Genomic DNA, 20,591 nt, shown 5'->3' on the forward strand with positions numbered 1-20,591 from the left:
AAAATTGTATACATGTTACGGGATGAGCTAGCAGCAGAATTACAGACTACAAGTAAGTTCATAATATGTTCCCTTAACATGTTATTCCTTTTATTGTCTTAAAATGAGAAGTGATACTAAATTTGAAAGTAGCATAGCTGACAAACATGAAACTTGTATTTTATTATGTGAGATAATGTTTAAAAAAAAGACTCTCGTAATATTACAGCCTCATTTGAAGCAACTTGCCTAGAATGCTCAATCTCTACAGTACTTTCCTCATCAACATTTAGGGATTCTTCTGGGTCAGTGGTAGTATTGTGTAGAATATAAACACATTGCACAATATCATCAGCAAATTGTGGTGAATTTTCTGTTGGCTTTCAAGGTATTCTCTACCTATTATTCCAAACACACATTCATGTTATGGGAAGGCTTTTACTGAAATATCTTTCCTTTGTATCTAAAACCCATCAATTTTAAGGCTCGATAAAATGTCTCAACAATGGTATCCACTGTATCATATCCAATGAATACATATGGAAGTTGTAAGGGACCCATGATTCCCCATCCAGAGGAAACCATATTTCACTCACAAAGTTCAAGGGTGGGTAAGGAACTACTTGTCAGGTGTTGAGAGCACTGGATCAGTGGGATTGCTGTCATGCAGTAGTGGTGTCATCATTGTGATGGTGTAGAGGGAGGTTATGAGTCAAAAGTACTATCAGCTGAATGCTGCGGCAGCCAGTTATCATGTGCTAATGTGCTGCAGCACACTTTAAATATCACACACAAATTATGCCAGTTTTCCTTGTGAGTGAGGTAGAACTACCACCATCATACCTTAATAAAAGATCTTGCCGAAACTCAAGAAAATTCTGTCCTATGTAAAACAAGGAAACGGGTCATGTTGACCAGTCTGATGTGGCAATAAAAAATAGAAAACAGAAAGCAAAGTTTTAACTTTTGCATTTAAGAAATCATTCACACAGGAGAATCATACAAACAGACTGTCATTTGACCATTGCACAGACTCTCACATAGAGGACATAGTAATACATATCTCAGGCATAGACAGACAACTAAAAGAGTCAAAAAAGGCAATAAGTCCCTAGGTCTGGATGAAATTCTAGTTCATTTTTACAAAGAGTATTCTGTGGCATTGGCCCCTTACTTAGCTTGCGTCAATTGTGTGTCTCTCATGCAACTGTGAAGAGTGGCTGGAAAAAGTGCTGATGACTCTTGCACACAAGAAGGGTAAAAGAACAGACCCCTGAAATTACAGACCATTATCTTTATCACTAGTTTTCTGCAGAATTCATGAATGTATTGGTTGGTTGGTTGGTTTGAGGGATTAAAGGGACCAGACTGCTGTGGCCATCGGTCCCTTATGAATGTATTCTCAGTTTGAATATAATAAATTTCCTTGAGACAGAAAAATTCAATCTGCAAATGATCACGGTTTTAGAAAGCACTGCTCATGTGAAACTCAGCATGCCTTTTTCTCATATGTCATCCTGTGAACTATGGATGAAGGGCAACAGGCAGATTCCATATGCCTGGATTTTTGAAAGGCATTTGACACAGTACCTCAATGCACTTTGTTAACAAAGGCATGGGCGTATGGAATAGGTTCCCAGATATGTAAGTAGCTCAAAGACTTTTTTAATGACTAGACTCCAGATGGCGAGTGTTCATTGGAGACAAGGGTATCATCAAAAGTGCCCCATGGAAGTATGAATGGACCACTATTATTCTCTACATACATAAATGATCTGACAGATAGGATGAGCAGTAACCTGCAGGCATTTGCTGATGATGCTGTGGTGTACTGTGAGGGTTTGGCCTCGAGTGAGTGTAGGAGGATACAAGATGATTTAGACAAAATTTCTAGTTGGTATGATTAATGGCAGCTATCTCTAAATGTAGAAAAATGTAAGTTAATGCAGATGAGTAGGAAAAAACAATCCTGTAATGTTCACTGTAGCATTAATATTGTGCTGCTTGACACAGTCACATTGATGAAATATGTAGGCATATGTTGAAAGCAATATGAAATGGACCGAGCACATAAAGACTTTAGTAGGGAAGGTAAATGGTTGACTTCAGTTTATTGGAAAAATTTTAGGGAAGCATGCTTCATCCGTACAGGAGACTATTTATGGGACACGAGTGTGACCCATTCTTCAGTACTGCTCTAGTGTTTGGGATCCCCACCACCGCTGGATTGAAGGGAGACACTGAAGCAAATCAAAGGCAATCTGGTAGATTTGTTACTGGTAGGTATGAAGAACATGCAAGTATTATGAAAATGCTTTGGGAACTCAAATGGGAATCTCTGGAGGGGCAACATTCTTTTCGAGGAACCGGCATTCGAAGCTGACTGCAGAATGATTCCACTGCCACGAACACACATTTTGCATAAGGACTGTGAAGATAAGTGAAATTAAGACTCATGTGGAGGCATGCAGACAGTCATTTTTCCCTCAGGCTATTTGCGAATAGAAAAGGAAGGGAAATGACTACTAGTGGTACAAGGTACCCTTCTCCATGAACCATACAGTAGCTTCAACTGTATGTATGTATGTATGTAGATGTAGGTGTAGAAGTAGACTCTCAAGTATTTCCTTAATCACACTATCCCAAGAGCTGGAAGTGCACACTAGAATCTGTGTTGATATACACGATAGAATGACAGTGCCAAGGCATTGTGCTGCAATAGCATTTTAGCTCATCTATCATAAGCATGTGTGACACTTATGCTCAATATTCTGGTCCTCAGCAGACCTGATGATCTGGCCGATGTATAACATGCCCCAAGGAACTGAAATCATCCTTTACAGATCCTAAAAGGGCCCTGATCTTAGTTGGTGGTTGAAAAACACACTTCATACCCTGAAACTTCCTGGCAGATTAAAACTGTGTGCCGGACCGAGACTCGAACTCGGGACCTTGCCTTTCACGGGCAAGTGCTCTCCACTGAGCTACCCAAGTATGACTCACGCCCCGTCCTCACAGATTTATTTCTGCCAGTACCTCATCTCCTACCTTCCACACTTTACAGAAGCTCTCCTGCTTGGTAGAGCACTTTCCCGCAAAAGGCAAAGGTCCCGAGTTCGAGTCTCGGTCCGGCACACAGTTTTAATCTGCCAGGAAGTTTCATATCAGCGCACACTCTGCTGTAGAGTGAATATCTCATTCTGGACACTTCATACCATGTTCCTGATGAATGCAACCAATCCTGTTGGAAATTCTAACAGTGTAACGCTAAGAGGCTGTTGACTTCAGTGCTATCCTATTATTTCCATGACTCACCTGATTCATGGTTGGTCGATAATGCAACATGCATCTCATCTGTCTTTCAATATAACCATTGTGGCGGAAAGTGGAATCTAGGTGGGCTAAATCAACTAACTAACTTTCAAAGTCTGAGAAGACATAGGCCTTATAAAACAAGATATGAAGTATCCCTTCATGCTGAGCTGATTGGTTTCTACTACCAGCCTAAGGCTACAAATGACTGTGAACTGACCTCCTGTAAAAGGACTGTCCAATGTACAACCAACCTTCCTGCTCTCTCCTTGGTCAAACAAAAGAGAGACAGAGCCAGTGCTATATAAGCTCACCTCTTGTTAATTAATATTCCCCATCAGTAACTAGCAGTGCTATTTGTTTAAGGTGTGTGTGTGTTATCTTTCTGCATGTAACCCATATACCAAGATTTAAAATTTCTGTTCACAGTGCTGTCTCATTGCATCTGTGCCTTCAAAATGAAGGGGTGTGGACCTGTGGGAGTATTAGACATTGTCGAAGACATTGCCTGACTGCATCCTCATTTTATATGCCAGGAGAAACCCAGCTTTCACAACAATACTGTATAAAGTAGGGGAAATTTTGTTTTTGAGAACTGTCTTCAAAGATCTTGGAATTCTTACACTCACTTCCATATAGATTTAAAGATATGCTAGCATTTCCTCCATGCTTTGCCTATGTATACATTCAGCACATGTATTTAACACAACTCCTCCTCCTCCCCTCTCTGTGTCCACCTCCTCCTCTCTCTGTCTGTCCATCTCATCCTCCCTCCTCTATCCGTCTATCTTCTACTCCCCATTCTCTCTGTCTCTCCATCCCTCCATCTTCTCCTCTCCCTCTTTTTGTCCAGTTCCTCCATGCATTCTTTCTGACCATATCTCCCTCCTCCCAGCCTCTAACTATACCCACCACCCCTCTCTCTTTCCATCTCTGCCTGTCCACCTCCCCTCTACATCTTCCATCTGAGTCATGCATCTCCCCCTCCTACCCTCTTTCTAAACATTTCCTCCTCCCCCTCAATCTGTCCACTCCCTCCAGTATCCATCCCAACCTGTCACCAATCAAGCTGATCAGCCTGTGTAGCACCTGCTATATAGTTCAGTAAAGCAGACCGATACTACTCCAACAACATGCTTGTCTTACACAGCAGTCTACACATCAGGGGCTCAAAAATCATTTATTTCCCTCTCACACAAAGCAGGTCAATACAGCAGGATGATACTACACCAACACAGCACACTGTCATGAAGGGTAAGCTACATGTCAGGGAATTGGGAAACCATTTCTTGCCCCTGACCTGTAGGCTATCCTGCACAACAAGTTGATTTGGCTGGCCCATAATGTCCCCACACAACATGTCTGTCGTGCAGGGTAACCTGCACATCAGGGTCTGGACAAACATGTTTTTGCTCATATCTCTGCCCCTACAGGAGTTAGGGGGTTATAAACCTCACAGTACTGATACGTGCGAGGCCTGATGTTTCCATGCCGAATTTGGTTGCTTTATACACTGAAGCATCGAAGAAACTGGTATAGGCATGCATATTCAAATACAGAGATATGTGAAGAGGCAGAATATGACGCTGCGTTCGGCAACGCCTATATAAGACAGCAAGTGTCTGGTACGGTTGTCAGATTGTTGACTGCTGCTACAATGGCAAGTAATCAACATTTAAGTGAGTTTGAAAGTGGTGTTATGATTGGCACATGAGCAATGGGACCCATCATCTCTGTGGTAGCAATGAAGTAGGGATTTCCCCAAATGACCATTTCACGAGTGCACTGTGAATATCAGTAATCTGGTAAAATGTCAACTCTATGACATCACTGCAGTCAGAAACAGAACCTGCAAGAAAGTGACCAATGACAACTGAAGAGAACTGTTCAATGAGATGGAAGTGCAACTCTACCATAAATTGCTGCAGATTTCAATGCTGGGCCATCAACAAGTGTCAGCATGTGAACCATTCAAGAAAACATCATTGATATGGGCTTTCGGAGCTGAAGGCCTATTCATGTACCCTTGATGACTGCACAATATAAAGCTTTACGCCTTGCCTGGGCCCATCAACACCAACATTGGACTGTTGACAACTGGAAACATATTGCCTGGTCGGACGAGTCTCATTTCAAACTGCATCGTGTGTATGGACATGTACGGGTATGGAGACAATTTTATATAATTATGTACTCAACTTTCTGTATATGCTACAAGATTATCAGATTGTATTTGTAAAAAACTGACTCGTTCCACGTCCTTGTGTATCCAACACAGTTGGACCTATGGAACACGAAATAAATAAAATCAAATCAATCAAATCAAGACCCCCTTAAAGGTGTCTCCCGCAGACGAGGACGAAACGTTGGGAATTGAGACAAAATTCATCAACCGACCACGGCATAACAGCCCGGATATTCATAATGGACAGTAGCAAAGCACATTGTAAACAGGAATCTATTTTTACAGTGCACAGATTACTATTGTTCTACAATACTATAAATATTGATATTACCTTATAATAAAAGATGAATAGCAGCTGTTTAAAATAACTGGCGAAGCAGCAGCTTTTTTCAAAGTATTTCTGTTAATTTTACTACATTATATTTAACTTCAGTAAGCAGAAATAGTTATTTCAGTTTAACAATAGTTAATTATCAATGCAATTATGTGCAGTGTCGCTACCTTATTCAAGTGAGCCTTGACTTAATTCTTCATGATGGTTTCTATAGAGCCTGATGAATCAATATGACCATTATAATGAATTCTGATTATTATTGGTACTTTGTAGTCTCAGTCTCTGTTGGTAAATCTACATCTTTATTATACAAGTCACCTACTTGGAAGTGACTAAGGATATTTTGTACACCACTGTCATTTTCCTTTTTAATGTTCTATTTGTGAATAATGCATAGAAAATCTGACTGGAGTTCAGTGAGCATCATCATGAAACTCTCGTATTTACTAAATGAATGTATGATGATGTCCACTCTTTCTTGGGTGTTTTCTATTTCTTCTATTAATTTTGTATGGTAACGGTTCCGGACTGAAGAGTAACATTCAACAATTGGATAAGTGGGGGTTCTATAAGCTATCTCCTGTATATGTGCTTTATATTTGCATAATATTCTACCAATAAATCTCAGTTTGGTATTTGCTACAACTAATTTTATGTGATTGTTCCATTTTAAACTGCTCCAGATTGTAACACTGCAGAGTGGTATAACAGTTGCTGATGTGACCGATTCCACATCAGTTTGAATACCTGATACCACAGCAGAATATTCTACTCACACACTATGGGTTCCATTTAAATTATGAATTCATATGTTTACCAGAATGATTCATTCACTCTGCAGTGGAATATGCAATGATATGAAACTTCCTGTAGATTACAGCAGTCTGCCAGACCGGGAATTGAACCCAGACCTTCCGGTTTTGTGGGCAACATCCAGGCAGATTAAAACTGCGTGCTGGATCAGGACTCGAATCCAAGACCTTTACCTTTACCTGCAAAAATCAAAGTTTGTGAGTTCCAGTCCCAGTCCAGTACACAGTTTTAATCTGCTAGGAAGTTTCGTATGTTTACCATTGTGTGAACTTTATTTCAGTTTACATTTGATAAACACCCTGAGAAAAAAAAATTAGAGTGAGAGAGAGCAAAAGAGAGAGAGACTCCAAGAAGGAATTATCTAAATGGTACAGAAATCGGTGGTAGGCATGATGTACATGTACAGACAAACAAACGATTACAATTTCCAAAAATTGGATGGTTTATCCACAAAAAAGAACTTCACAAATCAAGTAAGTCAATAACATGATGGTCCACCTCTTTCCCTCACTCAAGCAGATATCAGCTTGGCATTTTTACTGATAGAGTTATTGGATGTCAACCTGAAGAATATTGCTCCAAATGCTGTCCAATTGGCACATTAGATCATCAAAATCCAAAGCGGTTTGGAGGGCCCTGCTGACAATGCTTCAAATATTCGTGATTGGGGAGAGATACATTGATCTTGCTGGCCAAAACAGGGTTGGGAAAGCATGAAGACAAGCAATAGAAATTCTTACTGTGCGCGGGCAGGCATCATATTACTGAAATGTAAGCCCAGGATGGCTTGGAATGAAGGGCAACAAAACGAGGAGTAGAATATTGTCAACATACCATTGTGCTGTAAGGGAGCTGTAAATGACAACCAATGTGGTTCTGCTGTGAAATGAAATGACAGCCCATACCATCACTTCTGGTTGTTGGACCATATGGTGGGTGAAAGTCAGGTTGGATCCCATTGTTGTCTGGGCCATCTTCAGATATGTCTTCAGCAGTCACCACGGTTCAGTCTGAACTGGAGCTCACCACCGAAGACAGTTAAGACAATTCTACTCCAGTCAATGAGACACGAGGTCAAATGTACCCAACACCACTGCAAATAGGTTTGGGTGTACAGATGTCAATGGCAGTTGGTGCAAGAGGCCCGGGAAGCTCAGCCCCCTTTGGTGAGCTGCCTATTAAATGTCTTTGTGGTCACTGAAGAACCAGCTTGGAACAATTTGTAAATAAGTAAAAAATACTGTTCTGAAGAGTGATATAGTATATTTTCTTGCAAAGCTCATAAAATACCCAGAAATATTATTAAAGCAATAGATGATGTCCAACACACTGCAATTTATCAATACCAGAAAAGGAAAGTTGCTACTCACCATATAGCGGAGATGCTGAATCGCGATAGGCACAACAAAAAGATTCACACAATTATAGCTTTCGGCCATTAAGGCCTTTGTCAGCAGCAGAAAAAAACACACACACACACACACACACACACACACACACACACACACACACACACACACGCAAAAGCAACTTGCACACACGTCTGCAGTCTCAGAGAGCTATGAACAGCAGTGTGGTTTCAGCTCTCTGAGACTGCACATATGTGTCCAAGTTGTGTGTGTGTGTGTGTGTGTGTGTGTGTGTGTGTGTGTGTGTGTGTGTGTGTGTCTACTGCTGATGAAGGCCTTAATGGCTGAAAGCTATAATTGTGTGAATCTTTTTGTTGTGCCCATCGCGACTCAGCATCTCCGCTATATGGCGAGTAGCAACTTTCCTTCTCTGGTATTGTTACGTTCCATCCTGGATTTTCCATTGCTTGACACTGCAATATGTTATGTGTGACTTTTGTAAATCTCCAATTTTAATTACAATATTGGTAAAACTATTTTTCCAATAATGTAAGACTGTTTCTTAATTGTTGTAACATTATTTAAGATTACATGGCAGATATCATGTGTGTCAGTTTCATATCAGTCTTTGTGGAATGTAGTCTATACCACTCAGGATAATGCTTATAAGTTCATGATAAATTCTTCAGTTTTGTGAATAGATAGAAAAGTTAAAGCCAAATATGTGTCACCTTCATTAATTGGTAATTAGAGTACTACAAACTTATTTCAGCAAGCAGATAAGAGTCAGGCTACAAACATTTTATTTCAGCAAAGGTGACTTTTCAATAGCTGGCAAGAGATTAAAATCTTAGTTTAGTCATCTAATTACAGGCTAGTTATAAGATACACACTTTCAAATATTTAACAGTTGCAGTTGTTTCCAGTTCTTAGTCCCCAATTCTCTAATCAAACAATAATTGCTATTCCACATATTTGTGGGCAGTATATCATATTTATTCATGTTGAAGATCAGTGGGTAGTCCTTGTACCAAAAGCTGAACCTTTGAAGGGCTTCCTGAATTTTGCTAAAGTTTCTGGGTTTTGTGACTTCTTTTTACAACAGTATCATCTGTGATCAGCCTCAGAGAGTTTCTGATATTTTCTCCAGATAATTTGTGTGTATCTTGAACAATAAAGAAACACAACCACCCACCTGTAGATGACTGATGTGGTGTATAGGAATAGGAGCAGGTGAGTGGTTGCTTTCCTTAATTATTGTTTATTGTTTCGATCCTGCAATATCTGCTACTGTAATATACCATGAATAGTAAATGTTCCATGGAACTTCTTCTTCTTTTCAGTGATCACAGGTCCTATAGACCATATGCTGCATCCACAATATGCTTCCACCTTCTTCTATCTTTCATTGTCTCGCTCCACCCTCCAGGGATTCCTAATTCTGCAACGTCCTTCTTTATGTCACCTTTCCACCATTGCAAGGTTGACCCAATGGTTTTGTTGCTTGGAGAATGCTGTCAAATGCCTTCTTAGGAATTCTGTTTGTTTCCATTCTAGCCACATGCCCAGCCCATTGCAGTCTCCTACTTTTTAATTTCGAGATGACTGTGGGCTGCTTCATTAACTGATAAATTTCAGTGTTCTTTTGAGCTCTCCATATTCCATTCACCAACACAGATCTCCACATTTTTCTCATCACTTTTCTTTTGAAAACATTCAGTTTGTTCTTTCTTTCTTGCTAAGCATCCAGCTTTCTGAACCATACAGTATCACAGTGCAGATAATGGTGTTATATATCTTCATCTTAGTGGTGAGCGACAAAGCTTTACTTTTGAGTGAGCTGTCTAGAGTGTACAGACAACTTGATCATTGAGGCCATTTTGTTGTTTATTTCCAGAGTTATGATATTTTTACTGGAACTACCTTGGAATATGCATGAGCCTTGTGTCGCATCTGTTGATTTCTCCTTATTAAAACTAATGCACTCAGAGTAACTTATACCACAGTCTTAGCAAAATGTAGGAATCCAGTATGAATGCCACTTTGGCATACAATATTTACTTTCAATCATTTTATGTTCTGCTAAAAAGTAGAAACATTTCATCTCACTGACTGCCTTGTCCTAATTTATGCTCCTCCTCATTCTGCAACAACTGTTTCAGTTCAGTATGAACTCATTTCTACATTTTTAGTTGTTTGGTAGCCAATTTTCTCTGTTTCTTAATTGCAACATTTTTTTATTACAATTAAATGTCTTCCTGCAGACATGAGCCTCAAGTATGTGAAAGTATAATGTTGGTTAGGAGATCTTATTTACAGGGAATGTGATCATTGTTTATACTATAGAATAACTTCAAGTACTGGTTATTGAACTTGCATCAGTCTGCCCTCAGGGTGGCCTAAAAATGAACTATGATAAAACCAAGCAATGGAAACTCGAGGTAGGAATATCAACAATATAGGAAGATATAGATTGCTACTTACCATAAAGAAGACACATCAAGTTGCATCTACATCTACATGAATACTCTACAAATCACATTTAGGTGCTTGGCAGAGGGTTCATCGAACCATCTTCACAATTCTCTATTATTACAATCTCGTACAGTGCGTGGAAAGAACGAACACATTTATCTTTCTGTAAGAGCTCTGATTTCCCTTATTTTATCATGGTGATCATTTCTCCCTATGTAGGTTGGTGTCAACAAAATATTTTTGCATTCGGAGGAGAAAGTTGGTGATTGAAATTTAGTGAGAAAATCCTGTTGCATCGGAAAATGCCTTTCTTTTGATGTACAGCCCAAACCCTGTATCATTTCAGTAACATTCTCTCCCATATTTCATGATAATAAAAAACATGCTGCCCTTCTTTAACTTTTTCGATGTACTCTGTCAGTCCTATCTGGTAAGGATCCCACAAAATGCAGCAGTATTCTAAAAGAGGACAGACAAGCATAGTGTAGGCGTTTTCTAAATGTCCTGCCAATAAAATGCAGTCTTTGGTTAGCCTTCCTCACAACATTTTCTATGTGTTCCTTCCAATTTAAGTTGTTCATAATTGTAATTCCTAGGTATTTAGTTGAATTTATGCCTTTAGATTTGACTGAGTTACCACGTAACCAAAGTTTAATGGATTCCTTTTAGCACTTATGTGGATGACCTCAAACTTTTCATTATTTAGGGCTGACTGCCAATTTTTGCACCATTCAGATATCTTTTCTAAATCATTTTGCAGTTTGTTTCAATCTTCTGATGGCTTTATTATTCAATAAACAACAGCGTCATCTGCAAACATTCTAAGATGGCTGCTCAGACTGACTCCCAAATTGTTTATACAGATAAGGAACATCAAAGGGCATATAACACTACCTTGGGGAATGCCAGAAATCACTTCAGTTTGAATCAATGACTTTCTGTCAGGTACTGTGACCTCTCTGACAGTAAATCATAAATCCTGTCACATAACTGAGATGAAATTCCGTAAGCAGGCCATTTCTCTACAAGCCTCTTGTGTGGTACAGTGTCAAAAGCCTTCCAGAAATAAGGAATCAGTCTGAAATCCCTTGTCAATATCACTCAACACTTCACATGAATAAAGAGCTAGTTGTGTTTCACAATTACGATGTTTTCTAAATCCATGTTGACTGTGTGTCAATAGGCCATTTTCTTCGGGGTAATTCATAATGTTCGAACACAATATATGTTCCAAAATCCTGCTGCTTATTAACATTAATGATATCGGCCTGTAATTTAGTGGATTAATCCTACTACCTTTCCTGAATATTGGTGTGATCTGTGCAACTTTCCAGTCTTTGGGTACGGATCTTTCATCAAGTGAACAGTTGTATATGATTGTTAAGTATGAAGCTAATGCATCAGCATACTCAGAAAAGAACCTAATTGGTATTCAGTCTGGACCAGAAGACTTGCTTTTATTAAGTGATTTAAGTTGATTCACAAGTCTGAGGATATTTACTTCTTTGTTACTCATGATGGCAGCTGTTCTTGGTTTGAATGCTGGAATATTTACTTTGTCATCTTTTGTGAAGGCATTTCGGAAGGCTGTGTTTAGTAACTCTTTATTGATGAAGATATGTGAATGTCTTCTAATTGTACCTATCTGCAACTTGATGTGTCTTCTTTACGGTAAGTAGCAATCTATATTTCCGATATGGAAAAAAAAAACTTATGATTGAATTGGCAACAGGAAGCTCAAGATTGGCAGAAATCACACCAACTCAAAGAGGCCACATCATCAAGTGATCGAATTTGTTGCTGCTGCTGCTGATGATGATGAAGATTTATACTGTAAACTTAAAGATATACTCTAATGACATGCAGGTCACAAGAAATATCATTGTCTTCATAATGTGATGGCAGTTTCAATAAAATGACAATTATATTAAAACATGTTATAACAATTAAATGATTTAATTATAATTAAAATGATTCAATAGTTCGGTGTTGAATGACAAAGAAAATCTCAAACTAAGGGAAGACATCAGAATTTACCATGAATACTATTTAGATTTATTAAGACTGACTGGGAGCATTTATATTGCAAACAAGCTTCAGGCTTGACACAATATTACTGCTGGTGTCTGGGCCATGATGAACAGTTTTGAACATGCAGAGACAAGTACTGCTGGGAGTTCATTATTAACCACAATGGAATGTTCATAAAAGGTCAACTTGAAATTGCAAACATATTCAATGGATACTTTTCTTCAGTAGGAGAGCCTATACCTAGATCCCAGAAATTGCAAAGAAATAATGAACATCATTAGCTCTTTAAAACCCTCCATTTCTGTTGGGAACAACAGCATCAAAATTACTGCATTAAAAGTGTGCACACAAAATGCCTCTGTATCTCTGTCTTTAGCAGCAAATAACATAATAGAACCTAGCACCTTCCCACAGACTAAAAATAGTCCAGGTAGCACTGATCTCTAAAAAAGTTGACAAGTACAAAACTGAAAATTATAGGCCTATCTTGACAGTTTTCATCACTTCCAAAATAGTTGAATAAGTCATATACAAGGTGGTCCACTGATCATGACCGGACCAAATACCTCATGAAATAAGCGTCAAACAAAAAAACTACAAAGAACGAAACTTGTCTAGCTTGAAGAGGGAAACCAGATGGCACTATGGTTGGCCCCCTAGATGGCGCTGCCATAGGTCAAACAGAGATCAACTGTGTTTTTTTAAAAATAGGAACCCACATTTTTTATTACATATTCATGTAGTACATAAAGAAATATGAATGTTTTAGTTGGACCACTTTTTTTTGCTTTGTGACAGATGGCGCTGTAATAGTCACAAATGTGTAAGTACATGGTATCACGTAACATTCCGTCAGTGCAGACGGTATTTGCTTCGTGATACATTTCCCGTGTTAAAATGGTCCATTTACCAATTGCGGAAAAAGTCGGTATCATGTTGATGTATGGCTATTGTGATCAAAATGCCCAACGGGCGCGTACTATGTATGCTGCTCGGTATCCTGGACGACATCATCCAAGTGTCCAGACCGTTCGACTGATAGTTATGTTATTTAAGGAAACAGGAAGTCTTGAGCCACATGTGAAACGTCAACCACGGCCTGCAACAAATGATGATGCCCAAGTAGGTGTTTTAGCTGCTGTTGCAGCTAATCCGAACATCAGTAGCAGACAAATTGCGTGAAAATCGGGAATCTCAAAAACGTCAGTGTTGAGAATGCTACATCAACATCGATTGCACCTGTACCATACCTCTATGCACCAGGAATTGCATGGCGACGACTTTGATCATCATGTACACTTCTGCCACTGGGCGCAAGAGAAATTATGGGATGATGACGGATTTTTTGCATGTGTTCTATTTAGCGACAAAGCATTATTCACCAACAGTGGTAACGTAGACTGGCATAATATGCACTATTGGGCAATGGAAAATCCACGATGGCTGTGACAAGTGGAACATCAGCGACCTTGGCGGGTTAATGTATGGTGCGGCATTATGGGAGGAAGGATAATTGGCCCCTTTTTTATGGCTGGCAATCTAAATGGTGCAATGTATGCTGATTTCCTACATAATGTTCTACCGATGTTACTACAAGATGTTTCACTGCATGACAGAATGGCGATGTACTTCCAACATGATGGATGTCCAGCACACAGCTCGCATGCGCTTGAAGTGGTATTGAATAGCATGTTTCATGACAGGTGGATTGGTCATCGAAGCACCATACCATGGGCCGCATGTTCACTGGATCTGATGTCCCTGGATTTCTTTCTGTGGATATTTGCTATCGTGATCCACCTACAATGCCTGACAACATGCGTCAGCACATTGTCAATGCATGTGCGAAAATTATGGAAGGCAAACTACTCACTGTTGAGAGGAATGTCATTACACATATTGCCAAATGCATTGAGGTTGACGGACATAATTTTGAGCATTTACTGCATTAATGTGGTATTTACAGGTAATCACACTGTAACAGCATGCGTTCTCAGAAATGATAAGTTCACAAAGGTAGATGTATCACATTGGAATAACTGAAATAAAATGTTCAAACTTTCCTATGTTCTGTATTTTAATTTAAAAAACCTACCTGTTACCAACTGCTCATCTAAAATTGTGAGCCATATGTTTGTGACTATTACAGCGCCATCTGTCACAAAGCAAAAAAAGTGGTCCAACTAAAACATTCGTATTTCTTTATGTACTACACGAGTATGTAATAAAAAATGGGGGTTCCTATTTAAAAAACACAGTTGACATCCGTTTGACCTATGGCAGTGCCATCTATCAGGCCAACCATAGCGCCATCTGGTTTCCCCTTCAGGCTAGATGAGTTTCGTTCTTTCCAGTTTTTTTGTTTGATGCTTATTTTGTGAGATATTTGGCCCGGTCACTATCAATGGACCATGCTGTATAACTGAATTATAAATTTTCTCAACAACCACAACATAGTGTTTGAAAATCAAAATGGATTCCTAAAACGTAAATCAACTAGCAGTGGCTTAGCTAATTGAAGAGATTTCAAGCACCATTGAGAATAATGAATGTGTTGCAGGTATACACCTAGACCATGAGAAAGTTTTGACTTTGTAAAAGTTACTATCCTATTAGATAAGCTATCAAACATTGGCATAAGAGGCCCTGCTTATGACCTAACAGATTCCTACATGAATAACTGAAAACAGTTTGTGCTACGTCAAACTGAAAGTGCGGTTCACAAATCTAAAATAACTAATACAAAATATGGAAAGTCATGGATGAAATAACAACAATATGGAAAGGATAGATTGCTACTCACTACCTAGAGGAGACACTGAGCTGTAGGCAGGCACAGTGGAGAAAGACTGCTAAAAAATTAAGCTTTCGGACAAAGTCTTTCTTCTGAATTAGAAAACACACACACATTTTTACATTTTCAATACCGGAGAAGGAAAGTTGTTACTCACCATATAGCGGAAATGCTGAGTCGCGATAGGCACAATAAAAAGATTCACACAATTAAAGCTTTCGGCCATTAAGGCCTTTGTCAGCAGTAGACACACTTACACACATGCACACACACACACACACACACACACACTCACGAAAGCGCAAGTGCATGATGGGAGTGGCGACTGGGTGGGGGTACGGAGGAGGCAGGGGCGGGAAGGGGGAGAGATAGTATGGTGGGAGTGGTAGTCAGTCAAGTGTTGCAGTTTACATGGAGGGCAGGAGAGAATGTGTGGAGGGGGGAGGGGGTAAGTAGCGGAAAGGAGAGAAAATAAAAGACTGTGTGTGGTGGTAAAATGACGGCTTTGTAGTGGTGGAACGGGAACAGGGAGGGGGTTGGATGGATGAGGACAGTGACTAATGAAGGTTGAGGCCAGGAGGTTACGGGAATGTTCAGAAAAGCTGGTGTTGGTGGGAAGGATCCATATTCACAGGCTGTGAAGCAGTCATTAAGATGAGGGATATCATGTTTGGCAGCAAAACATGATATCCCTCATCTTAATGACTGCTTCGCAGCCTGTACCGTATGGATCCTTCCCACCAACACCAGCTTTTCTGAATTGCACAGCACCATCACACCCAGTCTTTTATTTTCTCTCCTTTCCACTACTTACCCCCTCCCCCTCTGCACCTTCTCTCCTGCCCTCTGTCTAAACTGCAACAATTGACTGTCCACCACTCTCACCATACTATTTCTCAACCCTCCCTGCCCCAGCCTCCTCCTTACCCCCACCAAATCGCCACTCCCATCATGCACTGGTGCTGCTGTTCGCAGTGTGGTCTCAGCTCTCTGAGACTGCAGACGTGTGTGCAAGTTGCGTTTATGTGTGTGTGTGTGTGTGTGTGTGTGTGTGTGTGTGTGTGTGTGTGTGTGTGTGTGTGTGTGTGTCTACTGCTGACAAAGGCCTTAATGGCCAAAAGCTTTAATTGTGTGAATCTTTTTATTGTGCCTATTGCAACTCAGCATCTCCACTGTATGGCGAGTAGCAACTTTCCAACTTTCCTTCTCTGGTACTGTTACATTCCATCCTGGATTTTCCATTGTTTGATTTTTACATTTTCACATTCACACAAGCACAACTCTCACACACATGGTCACTGTCTCTGGACACTGGAGCAGAACTATAACTGCATGAAGTGGGGAGGGGAAGGGATAGTAGAGTAGGGGTGGGGAAAGATGCTGTGCTGCTTGTGGGAGCATGCAGCGACATGTACAGGCAGGACAGGGCTGCTAGATGTAATGTCAGAAAGCTATGCTGGAGGGTGTGGGATGAGGGATGGGAGGGAAGTAGAGAAGGGAAAAGACTAGTAGAAGCACTGATGGGATAGGAGGCATTTGTAGTGCTGCATAGGAAGCATGGAAGGGAATATGTAGGTGGAGAACAAGGATTAGCAAAGATTGTGGGCGGGGATGACGGAGGGTTTCAGGAGCGGAGGATATGTTGTAGGGAGAGTTCCCAGCTGAATAATTCAATAAAGTAAGTGTTGGTAGGAAAAATCCAGATGGAACAGGCTGTGGGCAGTGTGTTCAGCAACTGGCTGCTCCAGCTGTTTCTTAGCCACAGTTCAGCAGTGACCATGCTTGGACAGACAGCTTGTTAGTTGTCATGTCCATGTGGAAAGTGGCACAGTTGTTGTAGCTTAGTTTGCAGATCACATGGCTGCTTCCACAGGCTGACCTGCTTCTTATGGGGTAGGAGATGCCTGTGACAAGACTGGAATAGATAGTAGTGGGGGGGGGGGGGTGTATGGACAGGTTTTGCATCTAATTCTATTGCAGGGATTTGAGCAATGAGGCAAGGGATGGGAGCAGGGGTGGAGTAGGGTTGGACAAGGATATTGCATGGGCTTGGTGGCTTCTCTGTCTGATGGAATGGTCATGGCCCAATTGTGGCCAAGAAGAGCTGAACATGTTGCCAAACTTGATGCATTTCACTTTAATGAATGCTTCACAACCTGTGCCCTCCAGATTCTTCCTACCAACTTCAACTTTTCTGAATTGTGTAGGAGGGAACTACACTATAACATATCCTTTGTTCCTATAATCCCCTTGGCCTCAACCTCCGTTACTCTCTGTCTTCCACTACTATCCCCTTCCCTGCTCCCACCGTAGCACTACACATGCCTTCTATCCCACCAATGCACCTCGAAGTCTTTCCCCAACTCGTACCCTGCTATGCCTTCCCTTTACCACTTCGTGCCCCCTCTTTACCCACACCACCCACCCCACCACCCCAGAAAATTATTGCTCATGTCAGATGCTCCAGTACTCTGGGACAGTGGCCATGCGTGTGTGAGCTGTGCTTGTGTGAATGTGAAAATGTAAAATTTTGTGTGTGTTTTCTATTTTGGAAGAAGCTTTATATTTTAGTAGAGTTTTTCATTGTGCCTGCCTGGATCTCAATGCATCCTCTATTTAGTGAACAGCAATCCATCCTTTCCATATTGTTAATATAAAATATGGAGTGCCAAAGGGCTCAGTACAAGGCCCTCTTCTGGTTTTGATGCATGTAAATGACCTTAAATATTTCTATCTACATTCCAAAGTAGTTCTGTACACAGTTGACACATCCATTGTGTGTAAAAAGGATCATTTAATGACTAAAGACCCACTGTAATAATGTGACAAATGAAATTATTCAACTGCCTGGGAAGGGGGATGGGGTGGGAAAGGACACTTTAAGAATTAACCAGGAGAGATACATGAATTCTGCCTCATGCATTCCTACATTCTGCATTTCCCTCAGCCTCAGACTTGCACAATATTGTGACACTGTCATTTTGTACAAGTGGCATCATACCAAAATGACTACTACTGAACAAACATCACATGGTTTGTGTGTCAACAGTGTGCTTGGTTCATACAGCTATTGCCCTACAGAGGTACATCATTTTCAGCAATAGGGTTTTTGCTGCTACTTCACTACAATTTTGTAGGATCTCATAGATTGGCAAGTGGGGCTGAAGCAAATATGCTATTTGACTGAAGGCTGCCAATTTCTGCAACCTGAGGACTGGAGTGAAACTGTTTAAGTGAGAGTGTTTCAAAACATTTGATAGAATAATAATACACTGAGAAACATCTCACTTTAATTCCTTGTTAGGAACGCCTTAAATGAAAGTTCTGTATCTTATTTTGAAAAATATGCAGCAGATTTTGGAGCCAAATATAAAATAATATTATAGATACAGATGAGGAGGTTAAGGAAACAGTGGCTTTAAAAAGAGGGAGCTGATGAAAAGCACTCACACAGATTTGCATCAGGATACTTTGGCCTGGATATTATTTCATGAAAAATGTGAGAGTTTAGAATGCTAATGGCAAAAGATGAGTCATCAGAGCCTTTAACAAGAGGCAGTGGTTCCCCAAATCATGATGTTATACAAGGATTTCACTTAACAACATTCTGATAGGAGGATATGCCTTCAGTTCTTAATTAGTAAATAATTTCCTGTTCGATAGAGCACCTGCATGTCATTTATGGTAATGGTAAATCTAAATTCATCTATAAAATGATGGATTGTTTCTCTTTCATCATCACAAATAAATCACATTACAACTGGATATGCAGCCACATTATTATATGTTGCTGCTGCTTTTTGAAGTCAGACTTTTAAGGCTGAAGTGAATGTCACTTACCTAAGTGTCTCACTCTCCTTAATGCTGTCCTCATTTGATTTAAGAACGTTTGCTAAGTAGGAACTAACCTCAAAGCCTTCCTGGCAGATTTTAACTGATGGGTATACAAGATCACTCCATGTTACATTCCCACTTTTATAGGCACTAAATGCTTCCCAGTAACCTTTCAGTTCACCGGGCACAGCAGCAGCCATCCCACCTAGAATTGCACATTGAACACATGATTTTAGTTAAATATTTTGTGTAGATAACATATGTAGATGTACGATAAACATAGAAATGGATCATTTTCATTGAATAGCTGAACTGTACCCCATTAAAAATTATTAAAAAAATATGTGTGTAATATTTAAAAAGTATTGTTTGAAAACAAAAATTATTTTATAGACACTTGAGACAGACAGCTGTTGGCTAAAGGAGGTTGGACTAGAATTATTTAAATAGTCATATTATACAGAAGGAATCATCTGTCAAAGACTACAGGTTATTTCACAGAGGTGCACAAGATTTTTACTTTTGTGTTACAGAAACCTGTAGACAATTTAAATAAAGAGAGGAGTAAATATGACAATGCACCATATAGTTAAGGTATTCAGTGGTCAGTAGCTATATATATAAAACTGAAAACATTGCTAAGCTTCTGGATGGTGTCCTTTATCAGAGCTGACGTATAGAATACACAAACATAGCCATATACACATATGGCTTCAACTTTCTGATGTTGCAGGTCAGCTGGAGTGAGGAGCTGAGATTGTTGAAACTGATGAAAGGGGAAAAGGGGCATAGAGGTGGTGGACAACTGAAGGTATATTTTGCTGTCAGCTAGGAGGGAGAGGCAGCAAGGAGATGGGACAGGAATGTGGCAGTGGTGTAGGCAGGGGGAGCTGTTTGTGGCTCACACTGAAGTGAAGAAGTGTATTGGAAGGGGGAGCTAGAACAGAGGAAAAGATAGACTGCACTGAATCTGGTGTTGGGATGGAGCATCTAGATGTAATGGGTTGCAGTGCAATGACTGAAGTTGAGTATGCTGTGTTCAGCAGTGTGTTGTGTCACTAGGTGATGAATTGGTCTTGGCCACAGTTAGTCAGTTATTCAATATTTATGTACGCTGGCCTTCTATAGGCTTTTTTTCTGTAAAAGTGGCATATTATTTGTATTCAAGAATTCCTTTCTGGAATATAAGCAGTTGTTAAACAGAAACATTTTTAATCTACGTTTGAAAACACTTTATCTGTCAGGCTTTTATTTCCATGGATAGACAGTCAAAGAGTTTTATAGCTGCACTTTCTGTGCCAAAGTTAGAGTGCCCATTCATTTAGGTGGACAGCTGATTAATGGGGTAAGTGGTCATTCCCAAATAATTGGCTGTGCAAAAGTTGCTGCAAAGCTGGCATATGAGATGACTGCTTTCACAGTTGGCTCTGCCTCTGATAGGGTAGCACATGCTTGTGAATGGATTACAATAGTATGTGCTTGGTG

At 40.1% G+C, this 20,591-nt stretch overlaps 1 protein-coding gene across 3 annotated transcripts in view; it reads right to left on the reverse strand.

Moving 5' to 3' along the window:
• LOC126241393 (scoloptoxin SSD14-like) overlaps positions 1 to 20,591 on the reverse strand; it is a 483,336-nt gene that overhangs the window by 41,107 nt on the left and 421,638 nt on the right. For all 3 annotated transcript variants that reach the window (XM_049948003.1, XM_049948004.1, XM_049948002.1), the window contains one exon: positions 19,113 to 19,311. In XM_049948003.1, coding sequence (XP_049803960.1) covers positions 19,113 to 19,311 — 199 coding nt within the window. The remainder of the gene's footprint in view (positions 1 to 19,112; positions 19,312 to 20,591) is intronic.

Source organism: Schistocerca nitens, chromosome 1 (assembly GCF_023898315.1).
Source record: "Schistocerca nitens isolate TAMUIC-IGC-003100 chromosome 1, iqSchNite1.1, whole genome shotgun sequence".
NCBI classification, from domain to species: Eukaryota; Metazoa; Arthropoda; class Insecta; order Orthoptera; family Acrididae; genus Schistocerca; species Schistocerca nitens.